This window comes from Astatotilapia calliptera, chromosome 9 (genome assembly GCF_964374335.1).
Source record: "Astatotilapia calliptera chromosome 9, fAstCal68.1, whole genome shotgun sequence".
NCBI lineage: Eukaryota > Metazoa > Chordata > Actinopteri > Cichliformes > Cichlidae > Astatotilapia > Astatotilapia calliptera.
Genome location: NC_137430.1, coordinates 976,447 through 1,001,335, shown reverse-complemented (window position 1 = coordinate 1,001,335; position 24,889 = coordinate 976,447). Strand labels below are relative to the sequence as shown.

At 41.8% G+C, this 24,889-nt stretch overlaps 1 protein-coding gene across 10 annotated transcripts in view; it reads right to left on the bottom strand.

Moving 5' to 3' along the window:
• Window positions 1–15,061, bottom strand: part of LOC113028780 (polypyrimidine tract-binding protein 2-like) — a 35,978-nt gene extending 20,917 nt beyond the window's left edge. For 2 of the 10 annotated variants that reach the window (XM_026179223.2, XM_080306281.1), the window contains exons 1-8: window positions 14,882–15,040; window positions 13,842–13,869; window positions 11,184–11,244; window positions 9,980–10,152; window positions 9,585–9,725; window positions 9,199–9,345; window positions 9,014–9,124; window positions 7,829–8,027 (exon numbers count right to left, since the gene is read on the bottom strand). In XM_026179223.2, coding sequence (XP_026035008.1) covers window positions 7,829–8,027; window positions 9,014–9,124; window positions 9,199–9,345; window positions 9,585–9,725; window positions 9,980–10,152; window positions 11,184–11,244; window positions 13,842–13,869; window positions 14,882–14,967 — 946 coding nt within the window. In that variant the 5' untranslated portion in view covers window positions 14,968–15,040. Of the gene's footprint in view, window positions 1–7,816; window positions 8,028–9,013; window positions 9,125–9,198; window positions 9,346–9,584; window positions 9,726–9,979; window positions 10,153–11,183; window positions 11,245–12,760; window positions 12,948–13,841; window positions 13,870–14,881 lie in introns of all 10 variants that reach the window. The other 8 variants (XM_080306285.1, XM_080306284.1, XM_080306286.1 and 5 more) reach the window with 8 other exon arrangements.
• Window positions 15,062–24,889: the final 9,828 nt, after the last annotated feature.

Sequence of the window (24,889 nt, the reverse complement as noted above, 5' to 3'; positions counted from 1 at the left end):
TCCAAAAATGATCACAGTAACTGTAACAAATGCAGTAATGCAGCCCAGACACACTGGGTTGTGTTTCTCTTCCTCCTGGGTATCTATCACATGCGAGGTGAATGGTGTTACCCTCTTAAAATAATCTCAAAATAAGAATGTGGACATGTAGTTGTAGGAATAGTAGTTTTTGTTTCACCCAACCAACTCCTACCAGTGGCGTTTAGAAGCTGTGATTTCGCACCAATAACCAGGGACACAGTTCAGCTTTGGAGCCAATCAAACTGAGGGCAGATCACAGACTGTTGTTCTACATAGAGATTGAAAATGTGACGTCATTCAGGGGTAAAACCGCAAAGGATTCTGGGAACTCGTGGCAAGAGGTACTAGCGCACGCAGGCTTTCAATTGAAATCAGTTACACAGCGATAAAAAGAAACACAAAAATGTCAAGAAGCTGTTGTATTATTAACTGCAATAGCCAGTCACATGACAGCCACGGGAAGCCGACGGGTAAAGAGATCGGTTGTTATCGGATTACGTCGTTGAAGAGAAATTGTTCGAGCCGTGTTTCCGAAGTAACAAAGACGCGACTGGATTGCAGCCATTCAAAGACCAAATATAACGTCCCAGAACCCTCCAGCTCACAGGTTAGTCTGCTCCAAGCATTCCCACAAAGGTCAGTCTGCTGTTGTAGTTAATGCGTCATTTTTCTTAACATAATTGGTGATATAGGTTACAAGCAAGTCTGGCGCTGAACAATTTATTGTGCATAAATAGTGAATTGTCCTGACTCAATATTGCGTTTCGCTTCTGTTATTATGGTACACTGACAAAAACATATACTTTTATTCACAGGATAAAACAGTTGTTTTGTATCACTAATTGCCCAGTACGATTACAGCATACAGTATTATTGTCACTGCTACATTTCTGTGATGCTACCAGAAATTATTTCCACTACTAATTAATTACCATTGAGCTCAAATGTTATATTAATAAACGGTTAACGAATGTGTATTTATGAAGACGATTTGTGAGACTGGTAAACTTATGATATGTACGATGGTCTTTACTTTCTACACGGTGCATTTCAAGGTCCTGCACCCATCCGTCGGTAAACTGTACCTGGGCTTGTTGCAGTGACCTGAAGTTACTAAACTTCATGAGTGTATGCACTCACTCCAAGAACCGTATAATTATAAATATGAGCGTGGTGAAGTTGGGCAGCACGCTAACGTCTTTTGTCCCTCTGTGTGCTCGTAAGGATCTAACACTTTCACTCCTTTGATTTTTTTCCTCGTATCTTTTCTTTGACTTTTCATCAAGTCTGTCTTTGTACGGACCGGCATTGTACACGTTTTGTACATAACATTTTGGGGGGCAAAGAAAGAGCAAGAATTTATTGGAACCGAAGAATGAACGTTTTGCGGTGCTGCAAATGCTTGCGTTGCAAGACAAGACAATAAGACAAGATGGCGCCGAGTATGGCAGCCTCGTCGCGAGCTCCCCCAAGCAACGGCTTTCTTCTGTGTTTAATTTTACTTTTCCTTTATTTTTTCACGAGCAGCACTTGTCTCCTTGTGTACGACCGACAAACCTTACTGGACATAAAAGACGGTCTTTCTTATAACTTTCCGGAGTTCAAGTTTTGCAACACGGACGCTCCATTTGCAGACCCCCCATTCATCTCACCTGAGACGCCTTTGTTCTCTGGCCCTGGAGGCCGCAAACGCCGACGCAGAGGGAGAAGATCTGGCGTTCTGGTTCGACTGAGACGGCGCACTTACAGACCACCGTTACCCAGTTTATTACTGGCTAATGTGCAGTCTCTGGAGAACAAGCTGTGCGAGCTTCGGGCACGGATCTCATTCCAGCGAGAGATGCGGGACTGCTGCGTGATCTGCCTCACAGAAACCTGGCTATCGGACAAGGTACCGGACTCCGCAATACAACTGCCGGGGTTCTCTGTGCACCGCGCGGACAGGTCACAGGAGCTTACTGGGAAAAGCAGAGGCGGTGGTGTGTGTTTCATGATCAACAACAGCTGGTGTGATTATGCGAACGTGCACCCGGTCAAATCCTTCTGCTCACCGGACCTGGAGTACCTGATGATTAAGTGCCGGCCATTCTGGCTACCAAGGGAATTTACAGCAGTGATTATTACAGCTGTTTACATTCCCCCACAAGCCGACACTGACCGAGCACTCAGGGAACTGTACAGCGCGATCAGCAGCGAGGAAACCGCACACCCAGAGGCAGCGTTTATCACAGCCGGAGACTTTAATAAGGGAAACCTGAAGAAAGTCTCACCAAAACTCCATCAACACATCCTTTTCAACACACGTGGAAACCGGCTACTCGACCACTGTTACACCTCTTTCCGGGATGCGTACAAAGCCCTCCCCCGCGCCCCATTCGGCCAATCAGATCACTGCTCCATCCTGCTCCTGCCCGCCTACAGGCAGAAGCTGAAACAGGAAGCTCCAACCCGGAGGGCGGTGCACTGTTGGACGGACCAATCGGAGTCTGCGCTGCGGGACTGTTTTGATCACGCGGACTGGGAAATGTTTCACGTGGCCGCCAGAGACATTGATGAATACACAGACTCAGTCTGTGGATTTATCAGGAAATGCGTGGAAGATGTCGTCCCATCCAGAACAGTTAAATCCTTCCCAAATCAAAAACCCTGGATTAACGGAGATGTTCGCGCGGCACGGAACACCGCCTTTGCCTCCGCGAACACATCGGACTACAAACACGCACATTACCAACTCCGGAAGACGATCAAAGCAGCCAAACGTGAGTACAGGGACAGGGTGGAGCAACAGTTTGACAACCCTCGGAGTATGTGGCAGGGACTAAACACGATCACAGACTTTAGAGGGAAAACCAGCACACCGCAGACCACGGCCTCTCTGTGTGAGGATCTAAACGTATTCTACGCTAGATTCGACACAGCGAACACCATGAGACCGGACAGTGTGCGCACCGCGGATGACGTCAGTGCGCACACTGCGTCTGAGGAGGATGTGCGGAAGTGCTTCAGGAAGGTGAACGCACGCAAAGCTACTGGTCCCGACGGGATTCCCGGCCGCGTCCTCAGGTCATGCGCGGCTCAGCTGGCTGGAGTGTTCACGCACATCTTCAACCTTTCCCTCTCTCTGTCTATAGTCCCAGCCTGCTTCAAAATGGCCACCATCGTCCCTGTACCCAAATCCTCCACCATCTCCTCATTGAACGACTGGCGACCTGTAGCCCTGACCCCCATCGTAAGCAAATGCTTCGAGAAGCTGGTCAGGGACTTCATCTGCTCTGCACTACCCGACTCACTGGACCCTCTACAGTTTGCATACCGCCACAACAGGTCCACTGATGATGCCATAGCCCTGACACTACACACTGCCCTGTCACACCTGGAGAAGAGAGACACGTATGTGAGGATGCTGTTTGTAGATTACAGCTCAGCATTCAATACCATCGTTCCCTCGAAGCTGGACAGGAAACTGCAGGATCTAGGACTGAGCAGCTCCCTCTGCAGCTGGATCCTTAGCTTCCTGTCTGACAGACGCCAAGTGGTCAGACTGGGCAGCATCACCTCATCCCCCATCACACTGAACACTGGTGCTCCACAGGGGTGTGTACTGAGCCCTCTCCTGTACTCACTCTACACCTACGACTGCACAGCCACTAACAGCTCCAACATCATTGTGAAGTTTGCGGACGACACTACAGTGGTGGGTCTTATCACCAATGGTGATGAGACGGCTTACAGGGAGGAGGTCAGCGCCCTGACCCACTGGTGTCAAGACAACCATCTCACCCTCAACGTCGCAAAGACAAAGGAGTTGATAGTGGACTTCCGGAGGTGCAGAGAAGTACACACCCCCATCACCATCAACGGCGCTGCTGTGGAGAGAGTGAGCAGCTTCCGGTTCCTTGGAATACATGTCATGTTTCTCAGGTCTTTGTCTGAATTTCTACGAACATTATTGCTAAGGATTGTCTTATTGCATTGGAGTCACACTGGGTTAAATATGTACACTTGGGTTTTAAGGGGTATTTATTATTTTCTTCTTTTTTTTGGGTTGTATGGAAGCCCCAAACGCAATTTCATTGTTCTTGACAATGACAATAAATAAATAAATACTAAATACTAAATACATCTGGCTGAGGATCTTACGTGGTCAGTACACATAAACAAAACAGTGAAGAAGGCGCAGCAGCGCCTCTTCTTTCTCAGGAGACTGAAAAGATTCGGCATGAGCCCCCGCATCCTCAGGACCTTCTATCACTGTGCCATTGAGAGCATCCTCACTGGATGCATCACCACCTGGTATGGCAACAGCACCGCCTACAACTGCAAAGCTCTCCAGCGAGTAGTGCAGTGCTCTGAACGGATAATTGGAGGTGAGCTTCCCTCCCTCCAAGACATCTACAGGAAGCGGTGCCTGAGGAAAGCGGGGAGGATCATCAAGGACTCCAGTCACCCCAGCCATAAACTGTTCAGACTGCTTCCATCAGGAAGGAGGTTCTGCAGCATCCGGTCCCGTACCAGCAGACTGAGAGACAGCTTCTTCCACCAGGCCATCAGACTGCTGAACACGTCATAGACACCTCAGCTTCACTACTGGAACTTTAACATTATGCACTCCACACTGTATATAAATGCCACTTGTTTTGCACATATTCAACTCTGTATATTTTATATATTTTATTATTTTTTTTTTTTTACTATTTAATTTGTAAAAATGTGTACACACACACACACACACACACACACACACACACACACACACACGTAGGAAAATATTTAGTATACACATCCAGAAATGCATACACTATTATATATTGTACATATATTTATTAGTTTCAGGTTGGCCATTCTTGTATTTTGCTCGTTTGTGTTGTTGTGTTTGCACATCTCTGTTGCTTGTGGGGCTCGCACACAAGAATTTCACTCGCATGTGCTGTGCCAGTGTGCCTGCACATGTGATGTGACAATAAAAGTGATTTGATTTGATTTGCATGCAATGCGCGAAAGTCACGTGGTCTGTCAATCTCTATTAGACCCTGACACAAGACAGAGGTTATATTGAATAGATGGAACAACTTACTTATAGCGTTACAAACATTACCTACGGTAGTTAACGTTCTATTTTGAGTTTCCTTTACGGTAATTCAACACACACTCACAACTTGACCCATGACACCTTAATGACTCCCATGATGAGAGGGTGGGTCAACAACTCTCAGGATTACCTCCTAGGTGAAAACTCCACTACGCCATTTATTCTCTTTTGCTTATCCTCATCATGACCGCAGAGGAGGAGGAGTCTATCCCAGTTACCATAGGGCGAAAGGAAGGGTACACCTTACACAGGTCACCAGTCTGTCGCAGAGCTAACACAGAGAACCAAACAACCATTCAGACTGTGGGCAATTTAGAATTGGACTGGTAATCTGGCATAACGGGCCAATGGACCGGCCTGAAGAGCTGTTGCACCAGCTGTACGAACACTGACAGCAGCCCATTCTTTCATTTAGACACTGTACTACCCAATCAAATCTCTTAATGCGATCAGCCCCTCCCCTACCTTCATTGTGACCTCACACAGCTGGTACAAGACGTGAGGAAGAGACAATATGTAGATGGTATGATAAGCTATGTACATTAGACTATACGGCAAGATTTAAGAAAGGGCACTAACTCACGTACACACGAAGAAACTTCATCAATTGGTTTAAGTCTAAATAAGGGAACCGAGTCAGTCAGTGGTACCAAGTCTCATGTTGTGGTGGTGACGGTCCAAGAAATGTGACTGGTGCAAAACCAAGCTTTTACCTACTGCAGAAACTGTCAGAAGCTGACACCGTGTGGATGCAAACCTGAATCTGTGGTCTTACCTGCACAGAAATGTGCATGTGCAATATTTGAAACCAGACACATTTCTGCAATTACACAGATTTGGGGGTTTAAATTAACCCTTTAAGACCTACCATAGAGCCAAGTCCGCCAGAGCTTATATTATATTTTTACATGTTGTGGAGCCATTTTTGGGAGCATTTCAAGTTGCTATACATCAATACAACCATTATAGCCCAAATTCTAATAATATGTCTGCATTAAGTCCATAGTAACTACAGAAATTGCAAAAAAGTGCAATAAACTACAAAGAATTTGAAAATCGTCTTTTGTTTTTTTAAACATATATTTCTAGTTAGAGAAATTTAAGAGGCTCATCCCTCAAAACTGCAAATACAAAAAAGTTGCACAAACTAGTTTCCCACCACAGGAAATTTATTTTAAGTGTCTTCATAGTTTTATTTTTGAAATACACCAATTTTCATATACTGCAGGAAAAACAAAAAAACAATCCTATGATGCAAATTTGCAAAAAAAAGTAGCATATGCATCAAAATAAACTATTTCCAGCAGTGCAATATGAGTCCTCAGCATCCCAGAAATGACACAAGTCATAAAGTCAAACATAACTTTTAAAAACACCAGCATAGGCTCATGAGGGCCCTGATGGTAAAAAACTACATTCCCGCGAAAATGACGTCACTTCCGGTTTCGGGCAGGTCATGGTGGACATGCAAAAGTTCGCGCTGACGTCTATTCCAACGTAGGAAGTGTTATGAACAGCTGATCGGATCGGCAAAGCGTGTTTCTGGAATATTATGTTTTTGTTGCTGCAAGTGCTTTTTATGCAGTTTTTGCAAAGCTTTATGTGGAAGGAAACTGTGACCGAGGACAAGCTGATGGCATAAGATGTAAGTACAACTCCTCTGGTTTCATATGCAAAAAAGATTATTGCGCTAGCTTAAGTGGTTGCAGAGCTACCGGGATTTTAAAAAAGTTATGCAAAACGGAGCGTGCCCGCTCCGACCGGCTTTAAAGGGTTAAACAGACGAGCTTTTTATTTTGTGTATTAGATACACCCTTGCTCTGCTCAACCTCCACAGAGAAAATGACAAAGTCAGTATGAGAAGAGGGACACCTCAGTGTCAACCATGTTCATTTTATTTTGTGAAACATACTGGGACTAATTCCAAAGTATGACTGGGAAGTGAGTGAGCAATTTAAAAATGTAAGTGGCTAATCGGATTTTTCAAATTAATGGTTCCAGAGAGACAAATATTTCTGGTGCTTGAATCCACTTTTGAAAGGATGTAGAGTTATCCGCAGCAGGAACAACAGGCACTTTAAGATCCTTCCTAATATCTTTTCTTCTTGCCACTGTATTCAAAAAACCTGAATCCTACTGACCAGCAAAGGAAAAACAAACAAAGAAACAGCTTACTTTTAAAGAGGTGATCTTATGATCAATTGCGATCAAGTGCATCCAAGTGTATTACAGTACCTAGCTGCTACTTAACCACTCAATTCCTATGGAAGCAGTAAGGGTGTGCTTAGTTTTTGACAGGCCTGCTTCTATGTATATTTTATGTTAAATAAATGTCATGTACTGTCGTTCATCAGTCTATAAAGCATTTCTAGCAGAAAAGCACTGAATAAGAGCCGGTCCTTATCTAGACTGTATTTAGCTCATTAGCCTGCTGCTAAGGACCAGATTATGTTAATTATGTGCAAAAGAGAAAGTTGTTTTTTTTAGTTGTTAGTTTAATTAGTTCATGTGGTTATCAATCTGAACTTAGTTTATCTGATAATTTACCTTTTTTTTTTGTTTTTAAAAAGGAGGGGAAAAAGTAATATTTACAAATGTAAGTTGAAGATGCTCGTGTGAATTCCCGTCACACCAACCTGATTTAGAATGCAGAGTGAGAACAAACAACGTCAAGTTCAAAAGAGGAAAGATAAAAGTGGGATCTACCTGGGATCTTACCGAGGAGAGAACTGGAGTCTTTGCTGAAAGCAACGGCAACTGTGGGGTCAAAACTGGGCTGGCCATCACCAGCTGGCAGCTCAGGTCGGGTGTAGTCGCGACTCTTATCATTGTTGTACTTCACATTCAGGTTGACCAGCTTGGAGAAGTCAATACGGAGTGTGCAACAGGAATTGTAGATGTTCTGGCCATCCAGTGCCTAGGAGGAGGAAAATGACATCTGTGCTCAAGAACTGAAAAGGTCGTTACACCATTTGTATTATTGATGGTAGCAGCACGACGCCGCTTCGCTGAGTCTGGCACATTGACCATTTAACCATTAGCCATATTTTATGATTAACGTAGCTGCTACTGGACTGTGGTTAGATAAAAGATGAACAGCAGACTGAATACTGAGCCATGACAGAACAGATTACAAATCCATGATCATGCTGGCTGTGGGGGAACTGTAGATTCAATTCAATTAAATTTTATTTATATAATCACAACAACAGTAGACCCTATGATAATACATACAGAGAAAAACCCAACAATCATATGACCCCCTATGAGCAAGCACTTTGGCAACAGTGGGAAGGAAAAACTCCCTTTTAACAGGAAGAAACCTCCGGCAGAACCAGGCTCAGGGAGGGGCGGGGCCATCTGCTGTGATTGGTTGGGGTGAGAGAAGGAAGACAGGATAAAGACATGCTGTGGAAGAGAGACATTAAGATAAGATGGGGCCTGATTATTAGATGAACTCTGCAGAGTCCAGAGCATGGATAACTAATGCAGGCAGGGCAGCCTGAGCTTTCAGGCCTGAGGACCAGAGGTGACGGCCTGAAAAACTGCAGACTGAGGGAAGCTGAAAGCAGATGTGGACAACACAGTAAAAAGTAACTTTTCTACTTTCACAGTAACTTACAATCTTTTTGACAGTAAGCGCTCAGGTTTTTATATGATAAAATAAAAAAAATCTGAAACTTAAACACTTATTTTGTTAAATATAACTTATAAATAGGAATATTGGATGAAAATTAACAGGCCAAGTTTTTCAAGATAAGACTTCATCACCTTTACTTATATTGTTGCAGGATTGGGGGGGGTGTCAAAAATGATATAGAGTATTTTCCTAAGACTCATATAGAGTTTGAAAATCTAGTACTGGGACAATCCTATTAGACATGCAAGAAAACATGACCATACCAGTTTGGCCTGCTGTGCACTGACAGGATCGCTGAACTGCAGAAGAGCCTGGAACTGATTGTTCTTGGTGAACGTGATTATCTTCATGACTGTGCCAAACTTGGAGAAAATCTGTCAAGACAAAGAAACTGGAGGTTTCTTGTTCAGCCACAAGCAGCAAATACTCTTTGTTAACTGCTGCCTACCTGTTGCAGTACGTCCAGCGTTACAGGGTAGAACATGTTATCAATAATGATGCGCAGCACAGGACTGGAAACTGCAGCCAGGACCTCCTGTACCTCGGACCCTGGTGACTGGGCTGCTGACACTGCTTGCAGCACGGCCTGGGTCCGCTACACCCGAACACAAGCACAGCACACAGCTATTAATGTAGATGGCAAATATCAAACAGGCACCTTCTACGGCTGTTGTTTTTTTTGTAATGATTCCAGATATTTCCAAGCATTTAATGCAGCCAAATAACAGCATGCATTTGCAATCAAGCAGTGATGAGGCACACGAGTTGAAAGCACGTTTTAAAAACATGAAGCTGTGCAACAACTAACATATCAGTCTGTTAGTTTCCACTAACCTGATTAGCAGCATCAGTTTTGAGTTCTTTGTGATTGGAGTACTGAATAAACACTTGGATGTTACGGATAAGGGGAGTTACTTTGGAGTAGTAGTTAACCATAGTGACAGCTGCCTCCTCTGTCCCCATCTCCAAAAACGCCTGAACGTTAGAAGAGAAGGCAAAAGAAGAAAGAAAGAAAAAGCTGAATTTGTTGACTCACTCTTACTTGGTTATTTTAATAATGAAATTCAACATGTTGCAGTTCGACTGCGTTTGGAACAATTGTCAGATGCATTTACAGGCTGGTGTCTAAGAATGGCTTGTCCTGTGTGAATTTATCTGCGCTTTCAAATTGAGCCTAACAACTGTTTTGGATGAAATTATACAAATGCTAAACAGCCTGATTCACTTACCTGATTCTTTCCCTTCAGTGTGAGAATATTGGTTACTTTGCCAAAGGGGAGGCCGAGGGCAATGACCTCAGTCTCTGAGGCCTCGTTTGGCAGCTTCCTAATGTGGATCACACGAGACGGCAGGGCCTCCTCCACCCTTAGCTTCTTACTATCACTGCCATTGGGAGCCCCATCTAAGATTTCAGGAGAAATGCTGATTAACTGAAAGGTGCACTACAATGACACACTGGGATCTTAAAGGTAAAGCTCGTGATTTTCTGCTACTGTCAACAAATGTCGAGAATTAGAAACAATGAGGCAAACTTAAAAAAAACAAACAGAACATTTCCTGCATCAGCAAGTATGCTAGGATCCACACAGCACTGTGACGATTACAATGCGCTAATTTTTTGTGATGGATTTAATTGTGGAGACAAAACTGCAATGCAGTGAGTGAAAAGGATTATCCAACGAGTTGTTCAAGAACCAAGGAGGAAGTGTGGAGAGCGACAGGAATCAGCAGGTACAACTGTTTCAAAGAAGACCCAACTGAAAAATCTATGGAAGCTAAAGCTCAGAGTTCCTAGAAGGGGCCAACAGATCCTTCAGTTTAAGACTGTCCGTGTGGAAGACTGGGCCAAAATCACTCGTGTAACTAGTTTCTCCATACAGGAGCCATCTTGAGTATTAAATAGCATTAAATACATTTCAGTAAGCCTGTTCAATAACTTTTTCCCAGTTCAAATGTTCCAAGACAGGACTGGAGCTGTTCCAGAGACTGAAAGTGTGGCTGCGTACAGCGAGGAAAAGAACAGTTGAGCTTGTGTCCAGATAGATCCTTGTGAAACAAGGAAACTCCATCAGAGTATCGAAAGCTGGCATACAGGGAAGTTCAACTGCACAAGGAAGCTGGCAGATATGCTTAGGCCGTGTCACAAAGTCAACAGGGGCGGTGTGGGAAGTGGAAGAACATCAGAAAAACCTTCATGCATGGAATGATAACATTTAAACAGAGAGGAGGGATATCCTCCATGTCTGTTCCAGCCACTGGCTATGGTGTGTAGGTGCCCTCCTACTAAGGAGCGTGATGTTACCCACCAAACAGCTCTCTCCACCTAAACTCATGCAGCCTACTTCACCTAATCCTTAGGTCTGCTGTATCGACTGGCTGCATGCAAATTCCATCAATCCCCTCAGAGTTCATGGGCGGTTGGAACGAACTCACCACTGTTACTGCTCATGCCAGAGTTGGAATTGTTGTACATACTCAGCTCATCCGATCCTCTCTGTGGAAGGAAAAGAAAACAGCATCAGGCACTGCTGAGAAAAAGACTTTCCTGACAGGCCCTTGAAGACAAAACATCACACTAATGGTTTCGCTCCTCTGCCTGTGTCAGTTTAAATTGCTAAAAGTAAGATGTAGGGATGTGTCATCTCACCCTGAGCTATACAAGGTCTCTGAAGGCCTGCTGGCACTGCCAGGCACCCTCTGCTCTTAAACCCTGACTGATGGGGTGGCAACCAACATAGCTAGGGACCCATCTCACACACAACTTTCTAATAGTTTCATATCCCACCTCCTTGTGGAGGTGTCGCCGAATTTGAACTGTTTGTTCTTCTGTCACTTGCAGGCTCAGCTACAGAAACATGGTACAGATAAATTCAAAGGGGAAAAGTAGCCCGAGTAAGGCCAAAATGGTGAGCACACAAGTGTCACAGCCAACAGGGTAGGAGTAATGGGTCTTCTAACAGCTGGAAGCCCACTGGTCTTTGCCTCAGACACTGAAATACTGATGAGATAAACTCATTTCCCAGGAGCACACTATCAGAACAATCTGGCAGTTCAGCCTTTACACACCTTAATGTACCTGGCACTCAACAAATAAGATTAGCTGCCCGGAGCAGCTAAACGCATTCACGAGCAAACAAGTGTGAAATGTGGAGTAACTTTTCCACATGCATATTTACTGGAGCAATATAAGGAATATAAGGTTTCAGGTTCACCCATTCTTATCCTCAGTCTGAATAAACACACTGACACAATAACTGGGAGGCACATGTCAGATTAAAACACGGATGTTTTCAAGTGGAACTTGTTTAATAGTCAAAGCACATGAATCCATCTGTTAACCGATAGCAAATAAGTCACACACATATTTTTCTTTCTTGCAACACAGAGCTTCAGATATGATTATTCAGAATTTAAATAGAAAACAACATTAACACTTATTCATGTTTATGAATGGACTCCATCATTCCCTGAATTAAACATCATCTACAGGTTGTGGATGATTAGTGGTTAGTTCAATACTGCAGGATAAAAGTTCTATTCCTAAGAAAATGTAATATTAAGCTCAAACAGCATGCTCTTAGGAAACAGTATACATACAACAGTCATTACTAATGCAGCTTCTTCCTTGCCATAAGGGGTCACCACAGCAAGTAGCGTCACCTCTTTGATTGGGCAGTTTAACACCAGATGCCCTGCCTGAGTTTGAACCAACAACCTTTCACTTGTCAAGCAAACTTATTAACCACTACACCTTGGAGCTACGCTAATGCAGCACACACACAGACAAAAACAAACAAAAGACCACCTGCTTTATTTTTGGTGGTCTCCAAGTTTTATATACCCCCATCTAGGGATTGGAACCGAGAGCCGGTTCTTGTAGAGAACAGGAGTCTGTTTCTACCTGTTAATTACTCCCAGGAGGATTAAGTAAAGTGCTGCGTTACTTGTTTTCAGTTCAGTTTATTTATACAGCACTAGAGCTGGCCGATATATCAAAAATTTATCGTTACCGAAATTTATGACTCTCATCGACGTCATTTTGCCCATGTCGGTAAATTCGGTATTTAAAAAAAAAAAGAATGTGCAGGTTGGCGATGTTCATGTCCCTTTAAGACTCTACTACCTGTAACAAGACGAGACACGGGTGAACAAATGGAGGACGATTTAAATGTTGAAGCAGCAGCGACGGAGGTAGAGCTGGTGGAGGAGGAAGAGGAGACGCTTGTTAACAAAAAATGTTCAAGCCCTGCCTAATTTTAACTATCAGTGTTCTATTGAAGTTTTTTGCAAACAGCACTATTTAATGTTTTTGTTTAAGAGTTTGTAGTTTTCACTAGTCACATGGCAGTGCTTAGTATTTATTATAGTTTTTTCTGTGTTCAATTGACATTTGTGTTTGTGACATTATTTGTTTACAAGTTATATTACCTCAAGGCCTTAGCAGAGATAGGCCTTTGTCCATGATGGCATTACATTTGCACAATCATTGTTTACTTTGTGAATAGCCAATGTGAAACATATTTATTATTAAACTATTTTGTTTACAAAGGATACACATTTTTTAGAGAGCATGGTTACATATTGTATCCTACACTTTTTATTTTGTTCAGTTAATAAATCTTAACCACTAAAAGTACTTACTACTATTGTCTTCATTTATTTTCAGTGACATTTTACAGTCCTTTAAAGTGGTAATAATATAATTGCAATGAATAGGTCTAGGGGGAATAATATTATCAAAATAACTGGAGGAACTATGCTGCCTGCCACAGCCCCATCAAACAAAAAAAAAAACAAAAAACGTTTGTTTTTTTGGCACTTGGGGTGGTTATCGTCCATTTATCGTTATCGAGGTTAACTGCTCAATTTATCGTGATATTGATTTTAGGCCATATCGCCCAGCCCTATACAGCACCAAATCACAACAGCAGTCGCCTCAAAGTGCTTTATATTGTAAGATAGACCCTACAGTAATGCACACAGAGAGAAACCCAACAATCATATGACCCTCTATGAGCAAGCGCTTTGGTGACAGCGGGAAGGGAAAAGTGTTCTGCATGTTTAAGTATGCACACATGTAAAGAAACTCACCTTTACACCAACTGCAACATCACTGATGCTGAAAGAAATAATTTTGTTTTCACAATTAAGGGATTTAAAACATCAGAACAACATAAAACAGAAACATACAAAACAGCACTAGATATGAGTAGATGTCAGCGTATTCTCATGACACTCCAGTCCATAACACATAGAACCAAAGCTGCTTCTTAACTCCACACTGTGCACGGACTGAATACATGGACCCTTTATGAATGTTATTACAGCCGCTTATACATGCAGTCTATTTCCTTTTCTGTGCTGATAAGTAAATCGTGTATTCTACGCCTACATGACCTACTGCCTTTCCATCCACCCGCCTCCCCATGAGCTCACTTATGATTCATAACATCTTTAATTAACGTTCACGTTATTCTCGCTTCGACCCCAATGAACAGATACTATAAATGACACACTGTAGTACACTTGTAATACTAGTAACTCAACTCAACGTGATACGTCAAGTTTAAGTTTGATATCAACAGGAGGCATAGCTTAACTGTTTCTATGCTTTAACCGTAAAACTCCACAAAATAGGATGTTTTTAATCGGAAGTTAGGAATACTGATTTAAAGTAAGGGCACGTTTCACTCTCTTTACCTTTTACATACACTGGTTATTTAAACGCAGTCAGGTGCTACACAAAGGAGCAGTGGTAGTGTAGCATGTAGTTAGCATAACGGTTTGCTAAACTTTATTAGCCGAGCCGGTAGCAAGCTACTGTCAAGTACAACTTAGGAAAAAAAAGAAGCATTTTTCCCTGAAAGCGTCGCTTTATATGAGAGGCTTTTAAATAACAACTAGAACAGTTCATAAGAAAAACAGCGACTCGGTGCTAAGTTAGAAAAGCATGCTAACATTAAGCCGTTCCTAAATAGCAAAGAAAAATGCGGCGCTATGGAAACCCGCTAACACAACATTCCCATTTCCCCCGTAGCTCTCTCATAAAATGACGTTATCACATAGTTACAGCTCTGCTGCCGTAATATGTGTGAAATGCCGTGTAGTTAGCTTCACTGATTTAATATTACCCGTCCATTTCTGTAATAATCTCGGCGCCTCCGTGTTTGCTCCTGTTTTTCTCCCGTTTATTCCGACACTGCACACAAGCTACCATGCAAGTGAAATCAAAATGGAGGCGCTGTGGCCCGAGTCGGTGACGCAAACACCCGAGAAGTGCCGAAACTGTGAACGCGCCGCTTCGCTGCAGAGCTCCGTTCACTCCAATGGACCGTTTGTAGTTAGCAACATACGTTCTAATTAGGGATGGGTATTGATAAGATTTTAACGATTCCGATTCCATTTTCGATTCTGTTTAACGATTCGATTCTTTATCGATTCTTATTTGTAAAAAGGAGAACACTAAGGTCGATTAGCTCAGAACTTTGTTTTATATCTTCTCTTTGAACAAGATAGAAATTTAGGAGTAATTTAGGAGTATGGCCTTAGAAACCCAACAGTGACATCTTAAGAGATCCAGCCTACAGCTCTTCAATGGGGTGTCACAGGGTCCCCAGGAAAAAAAATTGTAAATGTAAAATAATAAAATAAATATTCTTCTGTAGCAATAACAAAGTATAACATAAATTATTCTGTAGCAATTACACAAGAATATCCAGTAATGTCCTGCCTACAATTAAACACATTCACTTACCAAAGTGAAATCGGGGACATCTGCTGTGGCAAATGGGTGCAAACTTTTGACCACAAACTGAGTCACTGCTCGGTGACATTCGTCTATCCTGGCCTGAAAGGAGACGCTACCGGTAGAGTGCAGCGAGAACTGCCAGCATCTGAGCCAGACTCTGTCTCTCTCATCATGGTCACTAAATGCACAGTAATGGCAGGTTTGTAATAAGGCAGATCGCACTAACATAATATGGACTGTTAGTTGATTATTTACCTGCTGCATTAACGGGAGAGGACGTGCAAACGTTACCGCTGCTGCTGGGTTGAGATTCACGAGTCGAGCGGAATTAAAAACACGACATTCATTTAAGGTCATCGCGTGTTTTGTGAGCAAATGCTTTTGCATATTCGTAGTGTTTCCTCCCTTAAATGAAATATCTACTTTGCAAGTATTCCAAGTTGTCCTGTTGTCATCCGTTCTCGTAAAGTATAACCAAACTTTTGAGCGTTTGAGCCGCTTAGGCGCCGTGTTTCCTGCCAGGTAAATGACGCTCCACAACGTGGTGACGTCATTTGGGGCGACTGGAGTCGATAAGAGAATCGTTTGCAAAAATGGCAAACACTTCCAAGGAATTGAAACAGTGGGAACCGGTTCTCAACAAGAACCGGGTTTCGATACCCATCCCTAGTTCTAATGACATATTATCATTATCATTATTATTATTATTATTGTTGTTGTTGTTGTTGTTATTATTATTATTATTATTACGTTGACAAACACAGGGGTTTGGGATTAACCTTTAAAAGGCAGGATATTATTCGCACTTCTAAATTACCTTGTGCATTATATTACTGGATTATCCAGAGATGTTAGATGTGGAAAACACATAATATCAACCACAAATAACTGATGACTTATAAACTGCTTGTTCAAAAGGCCGCAAAGTTGGACATTTTGTTGGGTTGCAGGCCAGTCTGTGTAGTTTCTAAGGGCCACAACCACAGGGGGAGGGGGGAGCAGGAACATGACTTTCTGTGTTCAACACACTGTGGTTTTAGTACTTGAACATATAAATTAACATTACATTTAAGCCCTTGTCAGATAAACCTCTTCACATGAGAAGATTTGAAATCCTAAGAATCTGCAGACTTTGCAGTACTTCTGAGGGTTGGAAAACTAACCTCTGGTTAATCTACACAGAGGTTGGGCAAGATTGAAACAGTGCCATCATAACATCTCAATGTTTTGATTACCCTAAAGTTGCATAAATGCCTCTTAAAGAATACTAGGAGTGGTGCTCAAAATGAAAATACAGAAAACTGGACATGGAAAAAGTGTACAGGATAAAAGTGTGTGTAGTTTATTGAATCATTCTGAATAAAGTGGACAGTTTCTTACATCAAAGTTGTGTTTGAGCATATTTAGAGACTTAGACTTAGAGCTTTTTATTGTCATTGTGCAGTTTCTTGCACAGCGAAATTGGGTAGCTGGACCACAAAGCTGCTAAAGTAAGAAGAAGAGAAACCAATATACAACGAAGGTGGAAATAAATAATAATAATAAATAAATAGAATAAAATAAAAAGCAGTGTATATGTATACATATGTGAGTGGAACTATATACATGGTGTATGTGTAGGAAACATTGAAACAGACTGGGACCAAAATAATTGCACATGAGCCAAAAATATTGCACAGAACATGGAAAGACTGAGATGTTGCACATAGATGATCAACAGCAGTGTCAGGGTGGATGTGTTGGGGAACTTTACACACTCTTAGTTTGCATTAAGAGTTCTGACAGCCCACGGGAAGAAGCTGTTCTTTAGTCTGTTGGTTTTGCACCTGATGGATCTGAGCTTTTTTCCAGAGGGCAGGATGTTGAAGAGGTCGTGGTTAGGATGGAGGTGGTCCTTTATAATTGCCCTGGCTCTGGAGAGACATCTTGAGCTGGCAATTAAGTCCAAGATAAATACCAACAGTTAACTTTAACCTGACCTGCTGGCTTGACATAATAGATGAGAACGTGCTTGTTGTTTGTTAGCTATGGGTTATGTGTTTTTAATTAGAACTAATTGCTATTGCTACTTGCTTGCCAACTTTAGCAGAACTGCAACATCATTTATCATTAATAATAGCTACTTTTTGTTACCTAGAAGCCAATGTTTTCTCTCAACATTAAAGTGATGTTTTAGCTCACTATTTTAACACAAAACCTATGAAATGTCCAAATTGCCTCTAATTGTTTCAGGTTAACCACTGACTTTCTAGCTATGTTTAAATGCATATTTTTTGTAATTGAAGTCTTTATTTCTTTTTAAGATTTAACAAAACAAAAACGATAGCTTCCAATCCCATGGTTAATTCACATTTGCATAGTTACTAAATATAAATACGAACACACACAAAAAAGGGACAATGAAATCAAATCAAATTTCGTTATTGAGTGCCTAAATAAACATACAACACAACAAACATAACATAACTGCACTGCCAAAATAAAATCAATCAATCTCAGCCAAAAACACACCCCCATGATTTGTCAAAACCCTCCATATCATCATTAATCCTAGCCAAGAATTTTACAGCATTTTCAGCATAAATGCATATTTTAGATCATATTTGGTAGTCACGGCCAAATGAAGCTTTCTAAAGCACTGAAACTTGTATCGAAAAAGCATTCATTACTGTTATGATCTACCCTGGCAGATCACAGAGGAGCCAAACGTTGAGAAAACAAAGCGTGGAATGTAACTTGATTTTAACAAAAAGTGAGCAGTTTAATATAGCTGGTGGGAAAAGCACAAAACAAAGGGCAAAGCGAACCTATATGAAACTAAAGACTAACCTAAACTGGGTAAACTACCACAATCAGAATACTTTATTAATCCCTAAGGAATTGGGGCTACAGCTTCTCCAAGACAGTAACAGTGACAGACTAATTAAATAATATTAATGTACGATGTTTACAAAATTTAAGAAATAAGCATTAATATATACAAATCGATTAATTATAAACAGAGGTTGGCGTGGCTTGTACCGCTTGGAGTGTTTTCACCTACCTGTTCTGGTGATCCTCGGATGCTTCTCCAGCCCGGTTACCTGCCTCAACTCCCCCTGACCGCCCCTCCTCAGAGCTCTCTGTATCGGGCCTATTAAGTAAGGACAGTTGCTCTCTTCAGCTATTCCCTCCAGTCAATAATTCCTGCCCTCATGTTAATTATTGTTCCTCCGTCTCCTTGCAGACCCTCCACGGTTCCTCCATTCCTGTTGGTTCCCCTCTTTATTTCCCGCACCTGTCGACATCTTGCCCCTCACTATTTTCTATCCCAGCCTTCCGCTCTTGTTGTGGCTCCTCGGGTTAAATAAAGTTTTTCTGAGCTGTTCACCAGTGAGTCTGCTTTTGAGTCCTTTCCCTGGGCAAACCGTCAGGTTATGACAATCTTGGACAACATCCGCCTCTCAGACACCACCCTAAGGGAGTCCAGTTCCATCCCCACAACATTCCTGTCCTTGCGGATCAGTTTATTGAGTCTATTGGCATCTGCAACCCTCAACCTGCTGCCCCAGCATGCAACAGCACAAAGGATAGCACTGACCACAGCATACTCATAGAAAATCCTGAGCATAATCATAATGTCTAGAATTAGACATTAAAAAATCTGGACACAAGTAACATGGAAACATGGCGTTAAATACAACAGATGACCTTTTTTGTCTTATTGTGTTCTTGTTTGTATTTTAAACAAGAACATAATTGGTTTCATGCCTTTAAAAGGCAGCAAACTCAAAATGCTGGGTCAAAAGACCCAGTCCATGACAGAAGCTTTTCAACACAGTCCTCTTTGGTGGCATCTGGTGGCCAAAAATATGAAGAGAAGCTTGACTCCCCACTTTAAAGAGTTCACAATTCTTTCTGATATTGGGCTACCATTGTGGTGCTTTGAATATGTTTTTTTTTTGGGCTAAAAAAATGTTGTGTCTATTTGTTTAATTCCTCGCAGCGCTGATAATGATAAGTGGAAGAGACTGGATGGATGGATATCAATAAACTTTCCTTGTTTAAACATGTGCCATGGCATGGTCTCCCTGTCCTTGTGACTTCTTGATGTTGGTAAATTTAACAGATAAAAAAAAATTCATATACATACAACAATGTACAGATAACATATTTATACTGAATCTCAGTATAAATACATACTTCCGGTTGAGTGAACACTGGCGCAACTTGCTGCCGCTACTCACCGCTAACTCTGTCGCTAACTCTGTCGCTAACTCTGTCGCTACCGGATTCCTGTCCTGTTCCTGTCTCTGCGGCCCACCGGTGTCTCTGTTTCTGTCAAGTTGTTCTAGTCCGTGATGTGGCCTCTCAGGATTTATGCACAGTCTGTGTGGGTCTGGATCTTTATGTCATCAATCTACTGACTCGGCACTGGGCTCCATCAGTATACAGCTGATGAGCTCCTCTGGCTCCGCTTCTCCCTGGCTGCTCCACCGCTGGCTGTTCTTCATCTCCACACGGACATTGCCTTCCTCCATTGCTGAAAGTACATACATCGGGGCTCCCGTCGGTATTTCCATCAGCATAATTCCAAGCCAGTAGTCCACCTATGGTCGCTGTCAACGGAACCCCGGCAGGTCTGTTGAGCACAATGTTTTGGCTAACCTGCCTAGGTCGGCTAACACTCTCATCCAGTCTGACAGTACTTTCGTCAACTTTGGCCTGCTTAGAATCCGTTGCTTACGAACAAAGGACATCTCATCCAGGATCTCATAACAGACCGTAAGTTGTTCTGGACTTAACCCCTCCAACTGCACAGCTGACGAGCTGCCAATCTCGGATCATCTATTTCTCTCCTTTAATGTTCTCATGACTTTCTCCATAATTAACAATCCTCGTGTTATTTCTTTCCGGAATATCAAGAATATAAATCTTGATAGCCTGTCTCTACTCTCTCTAGCTGCTTGTCTCTAAACAATCTATTCAAGATGATCTAGTATTATATTATAATAATGGATTGGATTTATATAGCGCTCTTCAAGGCACCCAAAGTGCTATACAATGCTACTCTCGCATTCACACACTGGTGGAGGCAGCTATGGTTGTAACCACAGCTGCCCTGGGACAGATTGACAGAAGCGAGGCTGCCATATCGCACCATCGGCCCCTCTGACTAACACCAGTAGGCGGTAGGGTAAAGTGTCTTGCCCAAGGACACAACAACCAGGACAGAGAGCCCAGGGATCGAACCGGCAACCTTCTGGTTACAGATGCACTTCCCAACCCCCTGAGCTGTGGTCGCCCTAACCGTAGGCATAGTCTCAGTAGTATTTTGAATTCTCTTGCTCCACAAAAAAGAAAACCAGCCTTACTATTCATAAGGAAATATAATAATCATGTTTTGTTTTATCAGGAATGTATCAATCAAACCAAATCTGCCTATTACTCTACCATTATCTGTTCAAGTGAGGACTCCACCAAGACCCTGTTCTCATTATTCAACCCCTTTTACAGGCCACCTGATTTTCTGCCCGCTCATCTCTATTCATCTAACTTCTGCGACTCTTTAATGCTATTCTTCACTTAAAAAATTCATAAAATACACCCAGACTTGCTCCCTAATGCTCAATGTAGTTCCTCCGTCTTAATTCCCCCCTTCTCATTTCCTTTCTGTTTTTCAACTTCCGTCTCTAACTGATATTGCTGATCTCATCAGCAAATCAAAGCCTTCTACCTGCCAGCTTGATCCTATCCCCACTATCCTTGTCAAAGCCTGTCTACCCCTCTCCTTCCCCTCATATCGAACCGGCGACGACCTAAAATCAACTCTGACTTTTTAACTGATTTTTCTAACTTTCTCGCTGAAATCCTACTCTTATCTCCAAATATACTACTGCTGGGCGATTTTAACATCCACATGGACAACACATCAAATTCAGCCACAAGAGATTTTAAATCCTGTCTGGAAAATTTTGGCTTACACCAATATATGGACGTTCCCACACACTCCAAAGGACACATTTTGGATCTTGTTTGCTGTATTGGTTTCACCCCTAAAAATTGTGCTGTATTGGACATGCCTTTTTCAGACCATAAATTAGTTTTATTCAATGCTAGTCTCCCAGTATACAAAAATAAACAAAACCGCTCAATTACTTTTAGAAATATTAGGGGCATTGATCTATCAGCTCTTTCCCATGGCATTAATAACTTACCTTCCATTGATGCCTCAGCTTCCATAGACGACCTGGTATCTCACTATAACAATGAACTTATCAACCTATTAGATACCTTAGCTCCCCAAAAAACTCGAACTGTTTCTTTATCTCGCTCTGTGCCATGGTACTCATCTGAACTTCGCCACCTTAAAGCTACTGGATGCCGCCTGGAACGTCTCTCCAGGAAAACAGGACTTACTTTGGGGCGACCATGGCTCAGTAACCGGAAGGTTGCCGGTTCGATCCCCCAGCTCTCTCTGTCCTTGTCATTGTGTCTTTGGGCAAGACAAATATGGCAGCCTCGCTTCTGTCAGTCTGCCCCAGGGCAGCTGTGGCTACAACTGTAGCCTCTACCAGTGTTTGAATATGAGAGTGAATAAATAGTGGAATTGTAAAGCGCTTTGGGTGCCTAGAAAAGTGCTATATAAATGCAATCCATTATTATTATTATTACTATTCACAAGGATATGTATCTCAGTCATATACAACATTATAAAGAAGCTATTCATCATGCTAAATCTGCTTACTACACCTCTGTTATTGAATCCGCTGAAGGAAACACTTGCACTTTGTTTTCTACATTGCATAATATTGTTAAACCCCCAGATACCTTTGCCATACATACACACTCTGCTGCAGTTTGCAACAAATTTATGGACTTTTTTTACACCAAGATTGAGAATCTTTACCAACACTTGCCCTCGTGCTGTGATGTGGTCAATTGTTCTATCTGCATTTTTTGTCCTTCTCAGCTGTCATTCTCTCTATCCAATTTTGAACTTCCCACAATAACTCAGCCATCTTCCATAATTACTAACTTAAAGTCATCATCGTGCAAACTTGATCCACTGCCGACAAATCTTGTTAAACTCTCATTCCCCTCTCTTGCCCCACTGATTGCTAATATCGTACACTCCTCTCTTATATCTGGTTCTGTTCCATCTTCTCTTAGAACTGCAATAATAAACCCAATACTGCAAAAGAATGGTTCAGATCCCTTCAATCGAAATAATTTCAGGCCAATTTCAAATCTCCCTTTTCTAGCAAAAATTCTTGAAAAGATAGTGGCTGCACAGGTTCATCATCATCTTACTGGAAATAACTTGTACGAACAGTTTCAGTCCGGCTTTCGTTCATGTCACAGTACAGAAACAGCTCTAGTAAAAATCACCAAAGATCTTCTGCTTGCAGCTGATTCTGGACTTATATCCAGCTTCCTCCAGGTGGTGCTGTTGTTGCACTTCTGGAGCTAGAGTCTGCGCAGCAGTGACTTGAGATGGAGTGGCTGTGTCATCACCAGAGATGGGCAGTAACGCATTACTGTAATCCGGTTACTTCTTTCAGTAACGAGTAAAGTAAGGGATTACTATTGTAAAAAAGGTAATTAGATTACCGTTACTTTCCCGTAAGCATGCTGCGTTACTGTGTTACTAAAACCGTGATTTTTTTGTGAGTGTCTCATGACAATGACATAAGCGAGTGCGACGTTCATGACAACAGCTGTGTGCAGATCATCAATGGATCATATATCGAGTGCGGATAGAGTATGAGCGTGCAGCGTTTAAAGCGTGGAAGTACTGACCTTACTTTGAGTTTGATTTCGTAAAAAGTGAGAAAAACATTAGTGTCCGCTGTGCGTGGGAAGAAAACTTCTTTTTACAGCGAAAAAAACCCTAAACTTCTGAGCAAGCACCAAATACGCTATCACGTAATGGGAAATTCACAGACAAACTCACGGATTCTTCCACTGACTGCTGCGACACACCTGCACCAGGGCAAACCTCCGCCTGCTATACAGGTGAAAATAGAGCAACATGACCGCTGAGTCTTTGATTTATTTATTTTCTGCTGTGTTTCACTTGCATTTATTTGAAAGAGTGAGTGTAAACACAAAAAATGTTTTATTTTATGTGCTAGAATGTGCAGAAAATAGGTTTAAATGTTAAACAAATTTCTTCCAGTCAGAGAATGTTGCATATAATTAAATTTTTGCTTGATGCATAAAGTTAAAAGATTAAAACTAATAAAACGAGTTTTAAAAAGAGACTTTTCCATTTGATTACATTTTATATGATGGATTATGTAGAAAAAGTAGAATTGGGCTGAAAGATCTATCGCTTTATCACCTCTTCAGGTTGTAAATCGTGTTTTTAAAAGTAACTAAGTAACTTATTACTTTTGAAAATAAGTAATCACTAAAGTAAGGGGATTACGTTTTTGGGGAAGTAATCAGTAATTAGTTACTGATTACTTTTTTCAAGTAACTTGACCAACACTGCTTGTTACTTCCAGGATGATTTTAGTAGTCTGGACAGCAGGCTCCAAGGAAAGATTATTTTTAATGTTATTGCTAGGGACACATGTAAGAGCTATTTGCACTAACAAAAAATAATATTCAGACTTCTGCCTTTATTGATTCACAAAAGGTTACACAGTGAATGTCCACAATTTGTACTTCAATTGCAGGAAATTTTATTAAACCAATTTAGCAAGAGCAAAAGCAACATCAAATATTAAAACAATAATCAAATCAATTAAACAATACTTATAATTATAACTAACCCACTCTGAGCAAAAGCTGATTTTGATTTTATCTGTTGTGAGGAAAGGTTGGAGAATGGATGACCACAACTGAATTCAAAGATGCACTTATTCTCTTGCTCTGAGTTAATGATAATCACCCAACAGGAAATCAGTTGGGGATTCAGTGGAAATATGATGCAAACCAAAATCCTTCTTAATTAACTATCTAACATGGCAAAAACAAGCAGATGAAAAGCCAGAAATTCACAGGTTAACAGGTTGGACTGCAGTCCCCCCTCTAGCATCTCTGCTGGAATTTTCAACTGTGATCCAATCTTCAGAACTGCTGATTTGTATAAAGTTTGACCTTAACATCTGCTAATCCAGCTAAATACACTCTGAGATCTACTTCCCAGTGAGCTGTACTAGCTTAACTGTTGAGCTAACATTAGTCTAACAGCCTGCCTGCTTGTCACTCCAGCCAGCTTGGCTCTTTCTCCTCCACATCGTCTAAGATGTGGGTCAATATATTCTTGTGCTGGTCGGCACTAGCGCCACTAGTGCCACTAGCAGTGAGAAGTTGAAGATTCTGCGAGTTGGTTACGCTGCACCATCAAACATAGCGGTCACTGTGAATAAGCAGCAGCAGCTGGAAGAGATGGACAGGT